Raw genomic sequence first — 16636 nt, forward strand, 5'->3', positions numbered from 1 at the left:
GGGCGGGCCGAGCGACGCAGCCGGGACGGCAGCTGCGGCGCGGACCGGAGGAGCCATCTTGTCTCGTCGCCGGGGAGTCAGGCCCCTAACTCGAAGAAGCCCTGGCGCGCCCTCCCCCCCTCCCCGGTCTGGTAGGGCGAAGGAGCGGGCGCGCGGTCGATCGAGCGATCGGTTGGCGGCTCTTTCTCCTGCTCTGGCATCCAGCTCTTGGGGCGCAGGCCCGGCCGCCGCGGCGCGCGCCCGGTGGCCGTTGGCGTTCGCGCCGCGTCTTTCTTCTCGTACGCAGAACTCGGGCGGCGGCCTATGCGTTTGCTATCCGACGAGGAGTCGTCCGGGTGGTCGGCGGCGGCGGGCAGTTGCTCCGCCCCGCTCCTGGGGAGGCGGCGGCGGCGGCGGCGGCGGCGGGATTTGGCACGGCCGGGGAAGCTGGGGTGGCCGGGGCCGGCCTGGAGGCCTGGCACCACCCTTCGGGGCCTGCAAGGACCCAATTGGGGGGACAGGAGGGAGCCGGGGGATGGTTGGTGGTGGGCTTTCTACTTTGTCTTTTCCTCCTTATGCCGCCTTAGTGAGGGGCGGGAGCGCTGGAGGCCGCTCCGGGGTGGAGAGACAAGCTCCGGAGTCGGAAGAGCTGGGTTTGCTTCCGGGCCTAACCACCAGCTGGCCGAGTGACCTTAGGCAAGTCACTCTGTAATTTATCTGCGCCTCAGTTTCCTCCTTCTCCATCAATGTTTGTGGGATTGAAAGCGCTTTGTAAACTGTAAAGCGTCGCTGTATGTAAGGGATGATTATTGTTCGTAATGGCTTGGTTTTTTGTTTTTTGTTTTTTTTTTTGGAGTTGTAAGAAAACTTAGAAATTGCCCAATCCTTGGATTTTGAACCTGGAAACCTTGGATTGGAGGTGGAGATCCCCAAACTCCTTGAAATTGTATGCAGAAATTAGGGGGAATGTGCATTTTAGAGAATGAGAAGCCATCGCCAGCAAGTTTTCATTGGGGGCTGTGACCCAGAAGAATTAAGAACCACATTTCCTTTGTCACAAGGAGGAAACTGAGGCCAGATGTCATTTGGGACCCTTCACAACCAATTCGAAGCCCCTGTTTGAATCCCTGAGATATGTGAGCTGTTCTGTGCATAGTGGATATTCGTGGTAACAACACTCCACTTCTTGGCTTCTATTTTGAGTTCTTTCACCATGGGTTGCCTAAAGGGTGACTGATGCTTAAAGGTACAGTGGCACCCAGCATAAAGCAGCTAAAACTGGGCATGGATATGTTCTCTAGTATCAAGAAGCTTATTTAATCTTTGGCCCAACAACTTTTTTTTTTTCTGGTGCCTGACTACCTTTCTGACTCTTCATTGACCATTTTCTATGACCATGGTTGCCATCCGTTACTTTCCCCTATTTTATATTCCTAGTCTGTGTGGTTGGTAGTGAGCAGGCTTATTTTTAAATGGTGCTGCCAAGTCCAACTAATTAATGGTGCAGGTGGATTTTTAGCAAGCTGGCTCACTAGAACAGACTGAACCAGGCATGGAATTCTTGAAAATGTTTGGGGGGTTGAGTCTTTATTAATTGAAGGTTAACGTTTTCTGAGAAGTTTTGTTAGAATTTTCTGCTGAACCTCAAAATCAGATTGAAAGTGTTTCAACCTTAAATTTTTTCTGGTCTGCTTTGTATTCTATTTGCTTGCAAGTGTGTTACTAAGATGGCCAAAATGCCAGTTTTTGCTTCTTTGTTAATTGTCAGCTGCTTTTATCAAATATCAGGCAGTTATCCAGCAAACACTATAGAAATGTTTGAACAGTTGGCTTTCAAACATTTTCATTTTGTGGAGTGGTGCTTACCATTGGTACAGCTCTAAGCAAGCAAACGCAAACACTTTTAAGTGTATTTTGTCTGTTAGGTGTTAGCCGGTTCTGCTATTTCATACAAATGTCTGGAAATCAATTGACTATTCCCTTTACCTAGAGGGCAGAGACAAATGATCTCAATTCCAGAGAAATGACTGTTTTGGAGAAAACTGTGTTGGTCTTTTAGCTCTTTTGTAATTAAATCTGGATGTACCTCAAAAGAATCTTAAGACTGGTGATAAAATGCTTTCCTCAGGAGAAAGGAGGAAAAAAACCAACTGGAACTCAAAGCTTGAAATTCTTTGACAAACATAAGATATCCAGGATGGGAAGTTGAAAGGGTTTCACTACATAGCGTTCTGCACTAGCTGGAGCAGATGTCTTTCAGTGTGGTTATGGCGTGGACTTCAGATTTTCAAGAACTGGATCTGGGACCTGGAAGAATTATCAAGATGTGACACGAAGTTGGGAGCTGGATTTTTTTATTTTTGAATTTATGGACTCTTGTCCTTGCTTTGAGAAAAGACAATGACTGAGCAAGCACTGCCACCAGCGCTGTTACTGGGAATTCGGAGACCTGAGTTTTTGCCAGATCCTCGGTGCAAACTCTGGCGACGCTCCATCCAAAGTGAAAAACGGTACTTGCCATTTTCCAAAATGCCTTATTCTGTACCGTCTCTGCACTTTCATTCACACCCTCCTCTCTACCCTGAAATGCCTTCCTTTGCTTCTTCAACTGTCAAAGCTCTGCCGTTTCTTCAGTATCCAACGCAGATGCTCTTTCCTCCATGAGACTCTTAAGCCAGAAATATCTTTGTTTTATAACTTGAGGGAGTTTCCTTTATGGCACAGCGGAAATGAATCTGACTAGCATCCATGAACACTCAGGTTCAATCCCTGGCCTTGCTCAGCAGGTTAATGATCCAGCGTTGCCGTGAGCTGTGGTGTAGGTTGCAGATGTGGCTCAGATCTGGCATGGCTGTGGCTGTGGTGTAAGCTGGTGGCTACAGCTCCGATTAGACCCCTAGCCTGGGACCCTCCATATGCCACAGGTGTGGTCCTAAAAAGCAAAAAAAAAATTAAATAAATAAGTAATAATAAAAAATATATTTTGATAGATACCTTTTATCTATCTTTGTGTACAGTAGCTTGTAAAGTAGTTTTTATGTGCATTAGCTCTCTTTCTAGATAGAAAGCCCCTTCAAAGCAAGGGTCTCGTCTGGGGAATCTTCGCCCAGACATATTACCATATATGATGAAGCACTTGGTAGAAAGAAGGAATTTAGAAAACAGGCTATCTCAAAATAGGCACTCATAGGTTTGCTTAGTTGCTGTGTGATAACCTAGTTATGGGCCATGTTTCTTCCTCCATCCCATGATATATCTTTTTTTTATTTTTAGGAGCCATATCCACAGCATATGGAAATTCCCAGGTTAGGGGTCGATTCTGAGCTCTAGCTGCTGGCCTACACCACAGCAACGCCAGATCCAAGCCGCATCTGTCACCTGTACTACAGCTCACAGCAACGCCAGATCCTTAACCCACTGAGCAGGGCCAGGGATCAAACCTGCATCCTCATGGATATTAGTCGGGTTCATTACTGCTGAGCCACAGCGGGAACTCCACTTTATTATTTTTTAATTTTAGCTTTAAAATGATTTAGGGAGTTCTCAAGCATAAAGAGAAATTTTTTTGTTGTATAAGATATTACAGAGGGGTGCAAGGACTAGGGCCTTATTCCCTGCATACCTTATTCTCTTCCACTCAAGATGAATCTTGTTTAAAATGAAAGTTAAGTACTAGGTCATAAGAATTTGCAGAAGGCATTTAGAAGGGTGTTGGTATATAAACTTAAATTTACTTCTCATACCACTTCTTTGTCCCACCAACCACTGCCCAGCAACCTGAATAAAATCAAATTAGTCCCCCAAAGCATGAGACTTGGGACAATTTCTTTTTGCTGCATCCCTAAGACAGTTTGTCCTCAAGAGTCAGGAAACAGTCTTTGCCAGAAAACTCTGTTCTTATCATCACTGATTATTAATATTAAGACTCCCTCCTCCCTATTTATCATCTGTCAGCTTCTAAGCCAGGCTTGCCAAGAATTAGTACCATCAGGTGGCTGATGTACTGACAGCAGTCCCGCCCCCATTGTTAGAGTCTTGTGTTTGTAATTCCAAGCATTTGTTATCTGTTTTGTCCCTCTCCCCTCTAGTCTTGTGCCTCCTGGTTGCCGAGTATTCACCTGGACCTTCTAACCACCTTCCTTGAGCTATTCCATCAGCCTTCATATCTGGTACCTGGAATTTTGCCCATGGTGATTCCTGCCACCTTACTACTGAAGAAGACAACCATGCCAGTGAACCACTGTGACTCGAGGCATCCAGCAAATTTGAATCATCATCATGTGGCCTTCACCTCCACTCCTGTCCTGTTCTACCCAGATTCAACACAGCCCTTTGTAGTGAAGTCAAACTCCTCAAGCCAAATAGCTGAAGCTGTTTTATCACAATTAAGGCTCAGTTTGTTCCATGAGTGTGCTTTCGTTTCTTCAGTTAAAGCCTTCAGAGACACATAATAAATTTGGACCAGGGGATTTTAGTTATCAACACTGTCTGAAGAATGGCACCATCTTTTTGAGAACCACATTGAACCCCGCCCCAAAATCTCAAATGATTGAAGTTCATGAAGTATCTAAGATCCCATCCAAGTCACTGAACTCTGTTTTTCCATTTCAAATCTGTAGTATCCTACTGAATAAGCAAGCAGATATTCTGACCGTTTGGGATTAAAACAAAGGCACAGTGAACTCAGAGCATCCTTGGGATTACTCAGGAACCAGAACTTTTCACACAAATGTAAGAAATTCTACCAAGATATCCCTTTACCTAACAGCATCTCACAAAGCTCCAATCAGATTCCAGAAAAGGCCTCTTGATACATCCAGGTAGAACCTATATGGTAATCCCTTATGTTTATATAGCACTTTACAGTTTCAAAAGCACTTTTACATGCATTAATCTCAATTATCAAATAACACAAGTTATAATCCTGTTTTGCAAATGAGGAAATGGAAATTTAAAAGGTTGTCCAAGGTTAAACAGATACAAAATAGTAGAAGCCAGGCCTTCTGACTCCCAGTCCAGTTCTCTCCTTGGAATTAACTTAGCCTCTATTTTACCCACAGTGTTAAAATAAATGGAGATTGAGAACCTCAGAAAAGTTTCCAACTTCCTGATCTGGTACCCCCAGTCAGGATAATCTTGTGCTGGCTGTAGCTAGACCAGAATTCTATGGCAACATCTCTGAAGTTTAGCAATAGACTGTCTCCATGGTGGTAGATTGTCCAGTCAGTAAGGCAAATGTTCATCTGACAATAAGATTACCCAGCATGAAATAAAGCAACTTTTAAATCTTTCTTCATCTTCATAGTCTTCCCAAAAATGGCCTAATTAATTGGGGATCCCTATTCATATCATGTCTTTTTTTTTTTTTTTAAGTCTTATTAATATTCCTGGACAGCAAGGTCTTACCTATGATCCGCTATCCCCAAACTATTATTTACATAATATGAGCCATCAATTTTTTTAGAACAGTACTGTTCATATATATATGTGTGTGTGTATTTATGTATATATTTGATATACACATATAATATATATCATAGAGCTTCTGTAGTCCAATAGGTGGTAAAATGTGTACCCTTCCCTGATACATAATGCAGTGTAGTGTATTAAAGGATTTCAGAAGGTTTGCAGTAAAGAGCCTCATTTAGCTGTTTAGTCCAGTTGTCCCAAGTTTAATGAAACACAGAATGTTACTTTTGCAGCATTGTTTTTAATGGAATAGGAAAACTGCTTTGGAGCAGTAAAACCAGTGCTTGCTGATTGGCAGCAAATTGCCCTGGAGACCCAGAAATAAACAGCATCTTTGAACCCACCCTTTTTCTTACCTTGTCAGTAACTTCTTGAATTAGTGTGTCTCCATCATCTGAGAGCCCCACATCTTGACAGTTGTGTTCATTTTCTATCAAAGGAACCTCTAGGAGGTTTGTGTCGATGCATGGGAAGGGAATGGGGGGAGTTAATTCTGCCACGAAATTATATGAATTCCATGGCTTTTAGCAGTATACATCTCTGTCTCCAGAATTGTGTTATAAACCTAGTTCAAGGGCATTGCATCTCAGGTGGGTGAGGAGACTGGGAAGGGAGGAGGAAAAGGATAGAGAAAAGGGGAAGAAGGGGTGAAAAGATATTGCTTAGGATTTGAGTTTTGGCCCACTGAGATCTTACTAGTCTTTGAAGAGAAGTCATCCAGCTCAGGACTTCTTGGAATAATATTTACAAAGAAATGAATGCATTTTGCAGCTATATGCTGACTGCAAAAACCCCAGTATTATTGTCACTTAAAACCAATAGCCTCACTTACAAGCCCAGTTTCAGGCAATCCGAATTTGTAGCAGACTTGAATGTTAACTTCGTCATTCTATAATGTGGCGTACGTTAGGGGAAGAATAAATAGGAAAACACTTTCTAGGCTTACCACTTGGCTTTGCTTATACAGTTTCTGGTTTCTGTGACCTATTTTTTGTATTTCAGCATTTTGTGAACAGCTTATTCTTAGATCATTGGTTTTCCAAAGGCTTTGTGGCCATGAAGCCCTTTGAATGAATGCTATACGGAAGACCAGAGTTAAAGTGAAGCTGCTCTGGAAGAAGCAGAAGTGGGGGGCCTGAAACCTGCCACAAGCATCTTACTTTACCACCATGGTGACACCTAAGGAGACTTCTTTACAGCACCTAGAATTCTTCAGAACACAGTTTGAAAACCACTGCCCTAGACGACATTGTGTTCAACTTGAAAGGCATTCTGTTCTGTACCTCTACCCAACACCATCCATGTTCAGTTGATGTTCAACATCATTAAGAATACTTAACTGTGGGTAAACTCAGAAAAGTACAAGAAGATGGGCATATCTTTGCCCATCTGCCCTTTGCCCCTAGATGGACTTCCAGTGATTCCTAGAATTGGATATAGCTAGAGAGCAATTCATACATACTCTACACTGATAAACCCCTTTACCCAGTTTCTTTTTATAAACACCAGATACTCTAGTGGTACTTGAAATACATGACCTCGAAGTCTTAATCCTCCTTGGATACATGAATGACGTGGTATTGAAGTTGATGCCTCATTGAGGTCATATTCAACCAACTATACATTGGACCTCCTGTCATCAGCCATGGTACTCTACTTTGTGTGCAAGGGATAACCATTAACTGTGAAAGTAGAATTCAAATATTGGCAATGTTACCTAAAAGGGTACGTGGTTTTATTCACCTTCTCAAACTATAAGTTACTGTCACTCAGTGGCAGTTACACTGCTCCTTGGTTTTTAATTCAGTTTGATTGCTGTTTCCAGGATTTAATGAGCTAATAATCCTTAAGAAAAATTGCTAAAACAATTCCTCCATCACTGGCATATCTGCCTATTCTGCTCTAAAATTACAATACTCAGCTCAACTACATGTAACACCTGATCCACAGGAGACAATATCTGAACATACTTTCTTGTGATTTAAAATGTGGCCATTTGCAAAACTTTCTTCCAAACAACGGGAGATTTTAAGATGGGTCTTTTAATGTTTCTTCCAAACAACTGTAGATGTTAAGGATATTTGGAGGTAGGCCTTTTGACCAGGCCACAGTAGCTTACTCGGAGGGCATGTCAGATTGCATGTCATCTACATTTTTGCTGGAAATGTAGACCAACTTGAAAGAAAATCTGCAAAGCCTGTGGCTACAGATTTTATGAGTAGACTCAAGAGCTTCCTGATGCTTCTTAATGTCACAAGACCACAGTCCCTTATCCTTATGGATATTTCCATGGAATTTCATCTGTCTCAATACTGTTTTACACTGAATCAGAGTGGCTGACTTCATTCCTCGTCTTGAGATACTCTTGGGCATTAAGACAACCCATATGTCTCTGCAGGAGGGATTCAATTAATGAACTCCCAGACCAGATCATGTAGAACAAGTAGACTTCACTTTGTGTCATGAGAAAAAAAAAATCTCATTTCTTTACTTCAGAGTCAACTTAAGGGCCAGCTGTCCTCAACTACTTTAATGAATGCACTGGTTAAATGTTGGGAATGGTTTCTTTATATCTTTGTCTCATCCTCTGTACTAACTGACTCAGTCTTCAAATCATCAAACAGGGCCTAAGTCTGATTACTCTGTACTGCTCAACCCTCAACAAATTAAAATCTGATGACCAGCCTGCTTGTATATGCAACTATTATTTGTAAAGAAGAAGCTTATCTGCAGACTCATTGTTTTCTACCTTGAAAATGTCAGCTTGACTTTCCTTTTCTCCTGTACTTGACAGAAAAAGACATTGATCTACACTGCAAGTCATTCCTTTCAATCCTGTTAAAATGAGGGACCTAAAATGAAAATGATCATCTATTCAAGAGTCTGATGTACACTGTGTATAGGAATTGATGATTCAAAAAGCCTAAAACTCAAACCTTTTATCTTCATGCCTCAAATCTCATCTAAATCTTTTAGCAGTACCATTCAACCAGTCTGAGGCCTTGATGTCCTTGTAAGATGATTCTCAAGAGATGTGCTGAGTTCCAGAAGATGGAGACTTGATTACCAAAGAAAGTAGGGCCAACCTTGATGAACCTGGCTCTCCCAACCCTGTCACTCCCAGATGTAGCATAGACTCCTAAACAGAACCCTCAAGTCTGTATCGAGGATATAACCCTCTGAGCTGAAAGATCTTGGGCAGATGAGCAGGAAAATGAAAGTTGCTGTACCTGACTGGCCCAGTATGATCAGAAAATTGTATCCAGAGTAAACCCTATGGATTAATAACCCTGGAGTACTCAGGGTAAAAACTAATTTACAGAGCTTTGATATTAAACTGCCTGTTCTTCCAGATCATAGCCTGGCTATTGATATGGCTGGCCCTGCTTGCCTCTTTACCTGACTCAGCCCTTGCCTGCCTTTTTGACTGCAGTCCAACTGGCTGTGCTTGATAAAACTACAGCTGATCTCAACCTATCTTATACCCAGTTCCACCAAGGAGTTTTGAACAGAAGCACCCTGCACCCCACCATGACTTAGTGTTCACTGCAGGAAGGAGCATGCTTTTTTTTTTTTTTTTTTTTTAATTTTATCTTTTTTAATACTTGGGACCCTTTCTACTAGGCCTGGAGGAGTACAGCAGATTGAAAGCATTGCCCATTCTCTCTTCTACAGTAATACAGAGATGAAGCTGATTCACCAGGACTCACAGAAATGTACCGATTCAACTTGGCAAAAGACATGAACACAAGAAAACTTTTCCACTAAACTTAAAATTCGCCACTGACTTGAATAGCCTCATAGAACTATTTGCCAGTAGAAGGCTGGTTGTCCTGCTTCATGTCAGCAAGACAGCTGGACTCTCACACATGACCACTGAGTTTGCTTACATCGAAACTGTTGTATCATTCAAAGTATCTACTGGACATGATTATTCCATTCAAATGGATTACAAGCTTCGAGTAGAAGACAGACTTACTCCTCATGATTTTTTCCAGAATGCTCCTATTGTCAAGGAAGTCTACACCAGCTGTTAACCATTCAACTCTATGAGCAGAGATTAAATTTTTTCAATATCTGTTCTTATCGTTGACATCAGTTGTTTTTGATTGACCAACACCTATTCCATCTCTTTATAAATAAAAACAACTCCCTGATGCTTCTTGGAACCACCTCTCTCTTTTTCAATTCATATGGTTCAGTCTGACCTAACCTTAGGTTTCATGGGTGGACATGTAATTCAAACCTGATCAGTCAGCAAAATCCATCTCCTTGACCATAGTGATTGGTTCAGGAATGATCATGTGATTCAAGTTGGTCCAGTGATTACTTAATCCTGAGAGTTTTAGTGAACTGTGTAGGAGAAGCTCAGAGGCTGTTTACTGAGGTTGCTTAGCTCTGTAGGATGAAAAGCTCAAACCAACAGGGCCTACCATATCAAATAAGCCAGTCAGAGAATGAAGCCAGTGCAGAGGAAGGCGGAGCCAAATGATGGAGAGACTTAAGTTCTGATGATAATTTTTTGTGCCCCTGGATCCAACCGTGCCTGAAGCTAGAATATCCCCTGGACTTTTCAGTTATGTAAACCAATAAAGACCCTTTTTTGCTTAAGTTACTTTGAGTTTGGTTTCTATTACTTGAAATTGAGTCTGAATATGCTATCTACCAATATGGAAGTTTGACAGATCCAAGTATTAATTAAACTAGAGGTCAAGGCCACACTGAAATTATTTTTCAATCTAGAAGATAAAAAAAAACAGGAACTGACAATGTTTTATGTTTACAGAGCATAAAAATTAATTACATGGTAGAAAAAATACAGAAGAAAACCTAAATGTTTATCAGCGAAGAATTGGTTATGTACCACATGGCTTAGCCATATAAGAAAATCGACGTGTCTGTTAAAATGAATAAAGTACATTTATTGTGTATGGGCATGGAAAAATGGCCATAATATATTAAGTGAAACAAACTTGCTAGAAAAATTTGTAGTATGAACTCATTTAAGAATTTGTGTGTTTATGTTCATAATGCATAGAAAAGTCTATAAATGGCCTTTTTGTGAACAGTGTAGATTACATGGAACTTTCAACTTTATACATTTCTGTATTTGAATATTTTACACTACTCACATTACTTTTAAACTTTATTTAAAAATAAAGAATTTTTAAAATTAAATTTAGTGCTTACTGTTCAACCTTGGCAAGTTACTTCTACTGAGCCTATTTTGTCAAATAATTTAAAAGATCTGCCTTTATATTAGTGAATATTTAGCTCAATATGTCCATCATCCATTACTCAAACTGATAATTGTTGCCCCTTCTAAAGTTCAGACATTATTCCTTAATTTTTAATGTCTGAGTATATTGGCCTATCAGAACCTCATAGTTCCAGTGTATATTAAAGATTATTCCATTTCTCAACCAACATTAATCTGTTGACCTTTGTTGTCAGTGTTCACGCTAGGCAGAGAGAAGGAAAATGTCTCATTTTCTTTGAAATCCTTGAGTATTCTGATCTCACTGCAATCAAGGCCAATAATGACCTTTTTATTGCTAAGACCATATATATAAACATCTGAACCTTCAACAGCACAATTTCCATCAACACTCTGACACACTCTTCCCTTAAGTGTCATTTTCTTTCTGCCTTCCTGGCTCTCACTCCATTATAGGTTCTTTTCTTCTCCCCATCATTTATATTGGTATAGTGGACATCCATTGATTTTCATCTCCCCTCAGATAATTTCCTTTTTATTTTATGATAGAACCCTACTTTTCCTTTGGAATGTTACCCCTTCCTGTTCTGTGGGAGTACTGTAAATGACATTATTCTTGCATCATCCCCCCTGGCTGAGATGTGATTGTGTGAGTCAAGCTTGTCGATCTAAATTCCCCTCCCACTAGAACCTTCAATCTTGAGAGGTGACACAAAATTATCGGAACTTGAGTCCTGATGGTAGTGTCCCAAGGAATCCATATGAATTTGTAGAGTTCCCTTGTGGCTCAGAGGGTTAAGGACCTGACATTGTCAGTGCTGTCTCTCTGGTTAGAGATGTGGTACAGGTTTGATCCCTGGCCTAGGAATTCCACGTACCATGGACATGCCTCCTGCCCAAAAAGTTCATGCAAAGATATCCCCAGAGGTGCCTTAGTTTTATAGCAAAGACCTGATTTTTCAGATTTTCCTTTGTTTCTCAGATTACCACATATCTTCATAGTGTTCTCTTTATTTGCCAGCCAAAGTGGATTTCTTAGGCTTGAAACCAAATGACTGAACAACATCAATAACAGTGTTAAATAGTAAACTTCAAACCCTCAGGTACATAGAGGGTCTGGAATTAATTATTGCACTAAGATAAAGGCAGTAGTAACACTTGCTCTGTGTATTGAGGTAAGGGTGGGAGGAATCCTGACAAGCAATTTACAGCTAAGAATGATACTTCCCCTTGTCATTTGGAATCATGTAACCTGTTAAGGGCAAAATTTAGATAACCAAGTAGCTATTGACAGTAGGACAATTTGAAGTAGATAGGGAAGGCCAAGATAGTTGAGTTAGGAGTGTTTAATTCTAAACTAGAACTTGGAGATTGGTTCCACAAATTACAAAATTGGGGTGCTGAATGAATTTATAGTGTTACTAAGATCTTTTGTGAAAATTCAGGCAATCAGAAACGAGATTGACGTGGAGTACTAGTATCTGGGAAGACTCAAAAGACTTGGAAAATCCCGACCCCCATATACCTCAGGAATAAAAGCTTGTCATACCATTAGGCAAAAACCCTTGGCTGAAGAGAAACATATAAAGTGTACAGTGAAGGAAGAAGAGATATGTACAGTTGACTCTCCATAACCACAGGTTGTGCATCTGTGGATTTAACCAACATGGATCAAAATGCATAGCTGAATATGGGGATCTAGAGCCCTGGGATAGAGAGAGACAACTTTAATATGTCATTTTACATAAGGAACCTAAGCATCCATGGATTTTGGTATCTACTGTGGTCCTGGAACCAATCCCCGCCACATGTAATGAGAGATAGCTACCAGCTCCAGTCCTGTGAATTGTGGAAATAAGAACTATATAACCTCAACCCATATCTCCTAGGTTACCTAGTCTTTTCATCCCTCTTCCCTCTCTTCATCCCTCTCCCCTCTCTTCATTTCAGTACTTCGTCCCCACACTTCCTGGCTGAAGTTTAAGCATGATACAAGTTATTAACCCAATCAGATTTCCCCTCCATTGGAACTGAGCGATTCTGCTGGCAGTGTCCTCAAACTAATATATATGGGTGTGTAGGTGATGGTTATATATACCTGTAAATCCATAAATTGTAAATATCAAAATGGGTTTAAGAACTAAAAGAGAATGACTATCATGTAGAAATCTAGACACTAGATGTGATAACTGGAAATTATTTTACGTAATCTCTGGGAAGAAGAAGGATTCATTTTTTGCAGTATGTTGAATGGAGTCACTTATAAAATTGTTCCTAAAGAATTCATGTACTGGTGGAGTTCTCTTGTGACACAGTGCGTTAAGGATCTGGCATCTTCACTGCAGCAGCTTGGGTCACTACTGTGGTGCAAGTTCAGTCCCTGGCCTGGAAACTTCCACATGCCACAGTTGCAGCCAAAAAAAAAAAAAAAAAAAAAAAAAAATGCATGTACTTGGCAGCCAAGGGATCAAACAATAGACAAAAGCATTTGCCTACCCACTGCATTTTTCCCCCTCTGAAAACAGCACCTCACCTTTCCTTGAGGAAGATACCCCTCTCTAATGCTACCAGAAGATAATATGTAAGAGGCATATAAGTTCCTACTACTGAGATTTCCTTAGTTGCCTAGGTTCCTGATTTTCTTGAACGTTAAGCTTCTCTAATTTTTGTGAACTGCCTCATATTCTTTCAATAAATTACACTGCCTGGGCAAGCTGTTAGTTATGACTATACAGCTTACCCCCTGTACAGTCATATGCAGAGGCCCAGTAGCCAGAGGTGATTTGTGTTGCTTATAGTCAGAGAACCCCAAGTGAATCCGCATCCCTCCTATTCGTAGGCCTTTTTGTCCTACAGAGTCTGAAAAATCTCATCCATAACCACAGCTTTGTGGTTTCCAACTGTATGTTGATAACTTCCAGATTCCTATCTTAAACTCATGCATATTTCCTGAACTCCAGATCTGAATGACCATCTGCCATCTGGATATTCCCCCACGTAATTAATACACAGTTACCTCACACTGACCACATTTTCACCTCAAAACTGACTCTTCCGATGTTCCTTTGATAAATGGCACCATCCTCCACCCTGTTTCTCAGACAGGAACATGGGCATTATTATTTTATTTTTTTGCTTTTTAGCGTGATACCGTGGCACATGGAGAGTCCCAGGCTAGGGGTCAAATTGGAGCTGTAGCTGCTGGCCTACACCACAGCCACAGCAACACAGGATCCGAGTCATATCTGCAAACTACACCACAGCTCACAGCAATGCCAGATCCCCAACCCACTGAGCAATGCCAGGGATCACACCCAAGTCCTCATGGATATTAGATTCATTTCTGCTGCGCCACAAAGGGAACTCCCATGGGCATGATTCTTAACATTTCCCTCTCTTCTCTCTCACCCCAGATATCCCTATTAGTTGTTAAATTCTCTTAGTGTGTCATGTAAATATACTCCCAGACTGTCTTGGCTTCTATCACCTTTGTCCAAGGGAACAATATCTGTTCCTGGGACTTTTGCGATGCCCTTCTAGTGATGCTATTGCCTCCATTATTCTACTTCAGTCTGTTCTTAGCTAATTGTGTAACTCCTCCACCTAAAACCTTTTAATAGCCCACCCCCCATTTTTTCAGCATAAAATCTGAACTTTTCTTATAAAACTTCATCCTTGTATACAAGGCTCTTCATCACCTTACTCAACTTTGTTACTTTGTTACCTTTCACCGTTTCAAACAATAACAGCCAATTTTGTATGTTGGAGTCTCCTATAATATTGCATGTGGGAAAAGCATTCCATGTTTTTAAAAAGAGAGAAGGGAAAGAGCCCATTAAAAGAAAAAACTGAGGAGTTCCAGTAGCAGAAACAAATCCAACTAGTATCCATAAGATGCAGGTTTGATCCCTGGCCTAGCTCAGTGAGTTAAGGATCCAGCATTGCCATGAGCTATGGTGTAGATTGCAGACATGGCTCGGATGTGGTATTGCTGTGGCTGTGGCGTAGGCCAGCAGCTGTAGTTCCAATTCAACCCCTAGCCTGGGAAGTTCCCTACTACAGATATGGCCCTAGAAAGCAAAAAAAAAAAAAAAAAAAAAAAAAAGAAAAAGAAAGAAAGAAAGAACAAAAGAAAAAAATCAAAATCCATTAATATTCAGAACTACCCAAATAATTACTATGGGAAATACTGTTTTCTTCCAAATTTCTCTTTTTTCATGAAGTTTCTAAATTAAATCTAATACATGTAACTATTATATAAACTGAGCTCCAGTAAGGTGCCTAGAGAACAACCAAATCCCTACCTCACATCATACACAAAAATACTAGAAGGACTACAACATTCAATGTTAAAGTGAAATGTTGGAAAAATTTTTAGGAGACTATTTTTATAATCTTATGATGGAGATCATAAGCAAATCAGAAAACCTAGAAACCCTAAAGGAAATTACAGACATATCTGACTATGTAAACAGAAGTTTGGGGAAAACAAACCTTGGTTCTGTAAAAGACATGATAGACTGGGGAAATACTTCCAACATAAGCAACAGATTGAGATTAATATGGCTAATATACAGAGTTACCACAAACTGATCACTACAAAACAAGCATAGCAGTAGAGAACACCCAATAGGTAACTCAAGATGTCTAAAAAGTCAACAGTAAAAGTTATTAACCATTTATTAATGCTTGATACACGTTCAGCAGAGTTTCAGGTACTTTACAAGTATTACCTCTTTTAATCCTGACCCTGTGAAATAGATAATATCTCTGTTTTTCAGCTAAGGAAACAGGCTCTGAGGAATGAAGTAACTTGCCCAAGTCATACAGTAGGTGGTCACATATCTTGAGCCAGGACAAAAACTCAGGTGGAATGACTTCAAAGTCTGTGCTTTGAACCACTGTGCTTCTCTGCATTTCAATAAGCATATTGTACACGTGGTCAGTAAGATATAAATTAAAGCAACAAGGTACCATTGATCAATGGTCAATCAGATGGCAATGAACTATCAATCAAAAGAGCAATGACCTTTGGTACTGGAAAGAATTAGGGTAAATGAAAACTTTGATACATTGCAGGCGTGAATATGGATTGCTCCAGTCTTTTTAGAAGGTCATGTGGCCATATTGATTAAGAATTTTAAATGCACCTTTTAACTCAGCAATCCCAATTCAAAGACCCCATCTCAAAGAACTAAAAGCCCTAAGACATAAAGACATCCATATGAAGTTTACTGCAACATGGCCTTTGGTTACAGAAAAATGGCAATGACTTGGGAATGGTCAAATCTTTTATAGAACAGCTATAGTCTGGAGTGTTATGCAGCTGTTAAAAATAATGAGTCAAATCGACTAATAGAAAAATAAACATCATTAAAATAAATAAATAATAAACAATATCTATTAACTACAAAAAAAGAATGAGTCAGACCTCTAACTCTTAACTTGTAGCATGTCCATAATGTATTTCTTAAGCAAATAGAGAAATTTACAGAGTTCTGTATATCATGAGAATTCATTTTTGTGAAAACAAAACCTACAATTGTGTCTAAACATGAAAGAAAGGTGCAAAGATACAGATGCAGCAGGCTATTATATTTTAAAATGAGGGATTCGAAGAAAGTACTGGGTACATATTGACATTGTTTCACTACTTATAGGAAGCACGTTCTTTTTTCTTTAAGAGAAAGTATATTCATTTCTAAGAAAAATAATTTATAATTTTTAGAAGAAATTAAATTGCAACTGGACTTTCTCAAGTTGGAATATGCTCACAGAAGAGTGATGATCAGGAGTTCCCTTCATGGCTCAGCAGGTTACGAACCCAACTAGTATCCATGAGGGTGCAGGTTCAATCCTTGGCCTCACTCAGTGGGTTAAGGATCTAGCATTGTGTTGCCATGAACTATGGTGTAGGCTGGCAGCTACAGCTCCAATTCAACCCCTAGCCTGGGAACTCCTATATGCTGC

General features: G+C 40.4%; 1 protein-coding gene across 1 annotated transcript; it reads left to right on the top strand.

Moving 5' to 3' along the window:
- Positions 1-9: 9 nt before the first annotated feature.
- Positions 10-10616, top strand: TUG1 (taurine up-regulated 1). The gene is given in 3 exon segments (NM_001436009.1): positions 10-2489; positions 4068-4710; positions 6451-10616. A coding segment is annotated over 1 exon segment (465 nt). The 5' UTR covers positions 10-101; the 3' UTR covers positions 567-2489; positions 4068-4710; positions 6451-10616.
- Positions 10617-16636: the final 6020 nt, after the last annotated feature.

Source organism: Sus scrofa, chromosome 14 (genome assembly GCF_054392235.1).
Source record: "Sus scrofa isolate SSC_HxYL_T2T_F1_AM1 chromosome 14, Sscrofa_HxYL_maternal_Yorkshire_Landrace_v2.0, whole genome shotgun sequence".
NCBI lineage: Eukaryota > Metazoa > Chordata > Mammalia > Artiodactyla > Suidae > Sus > Sus scrofa.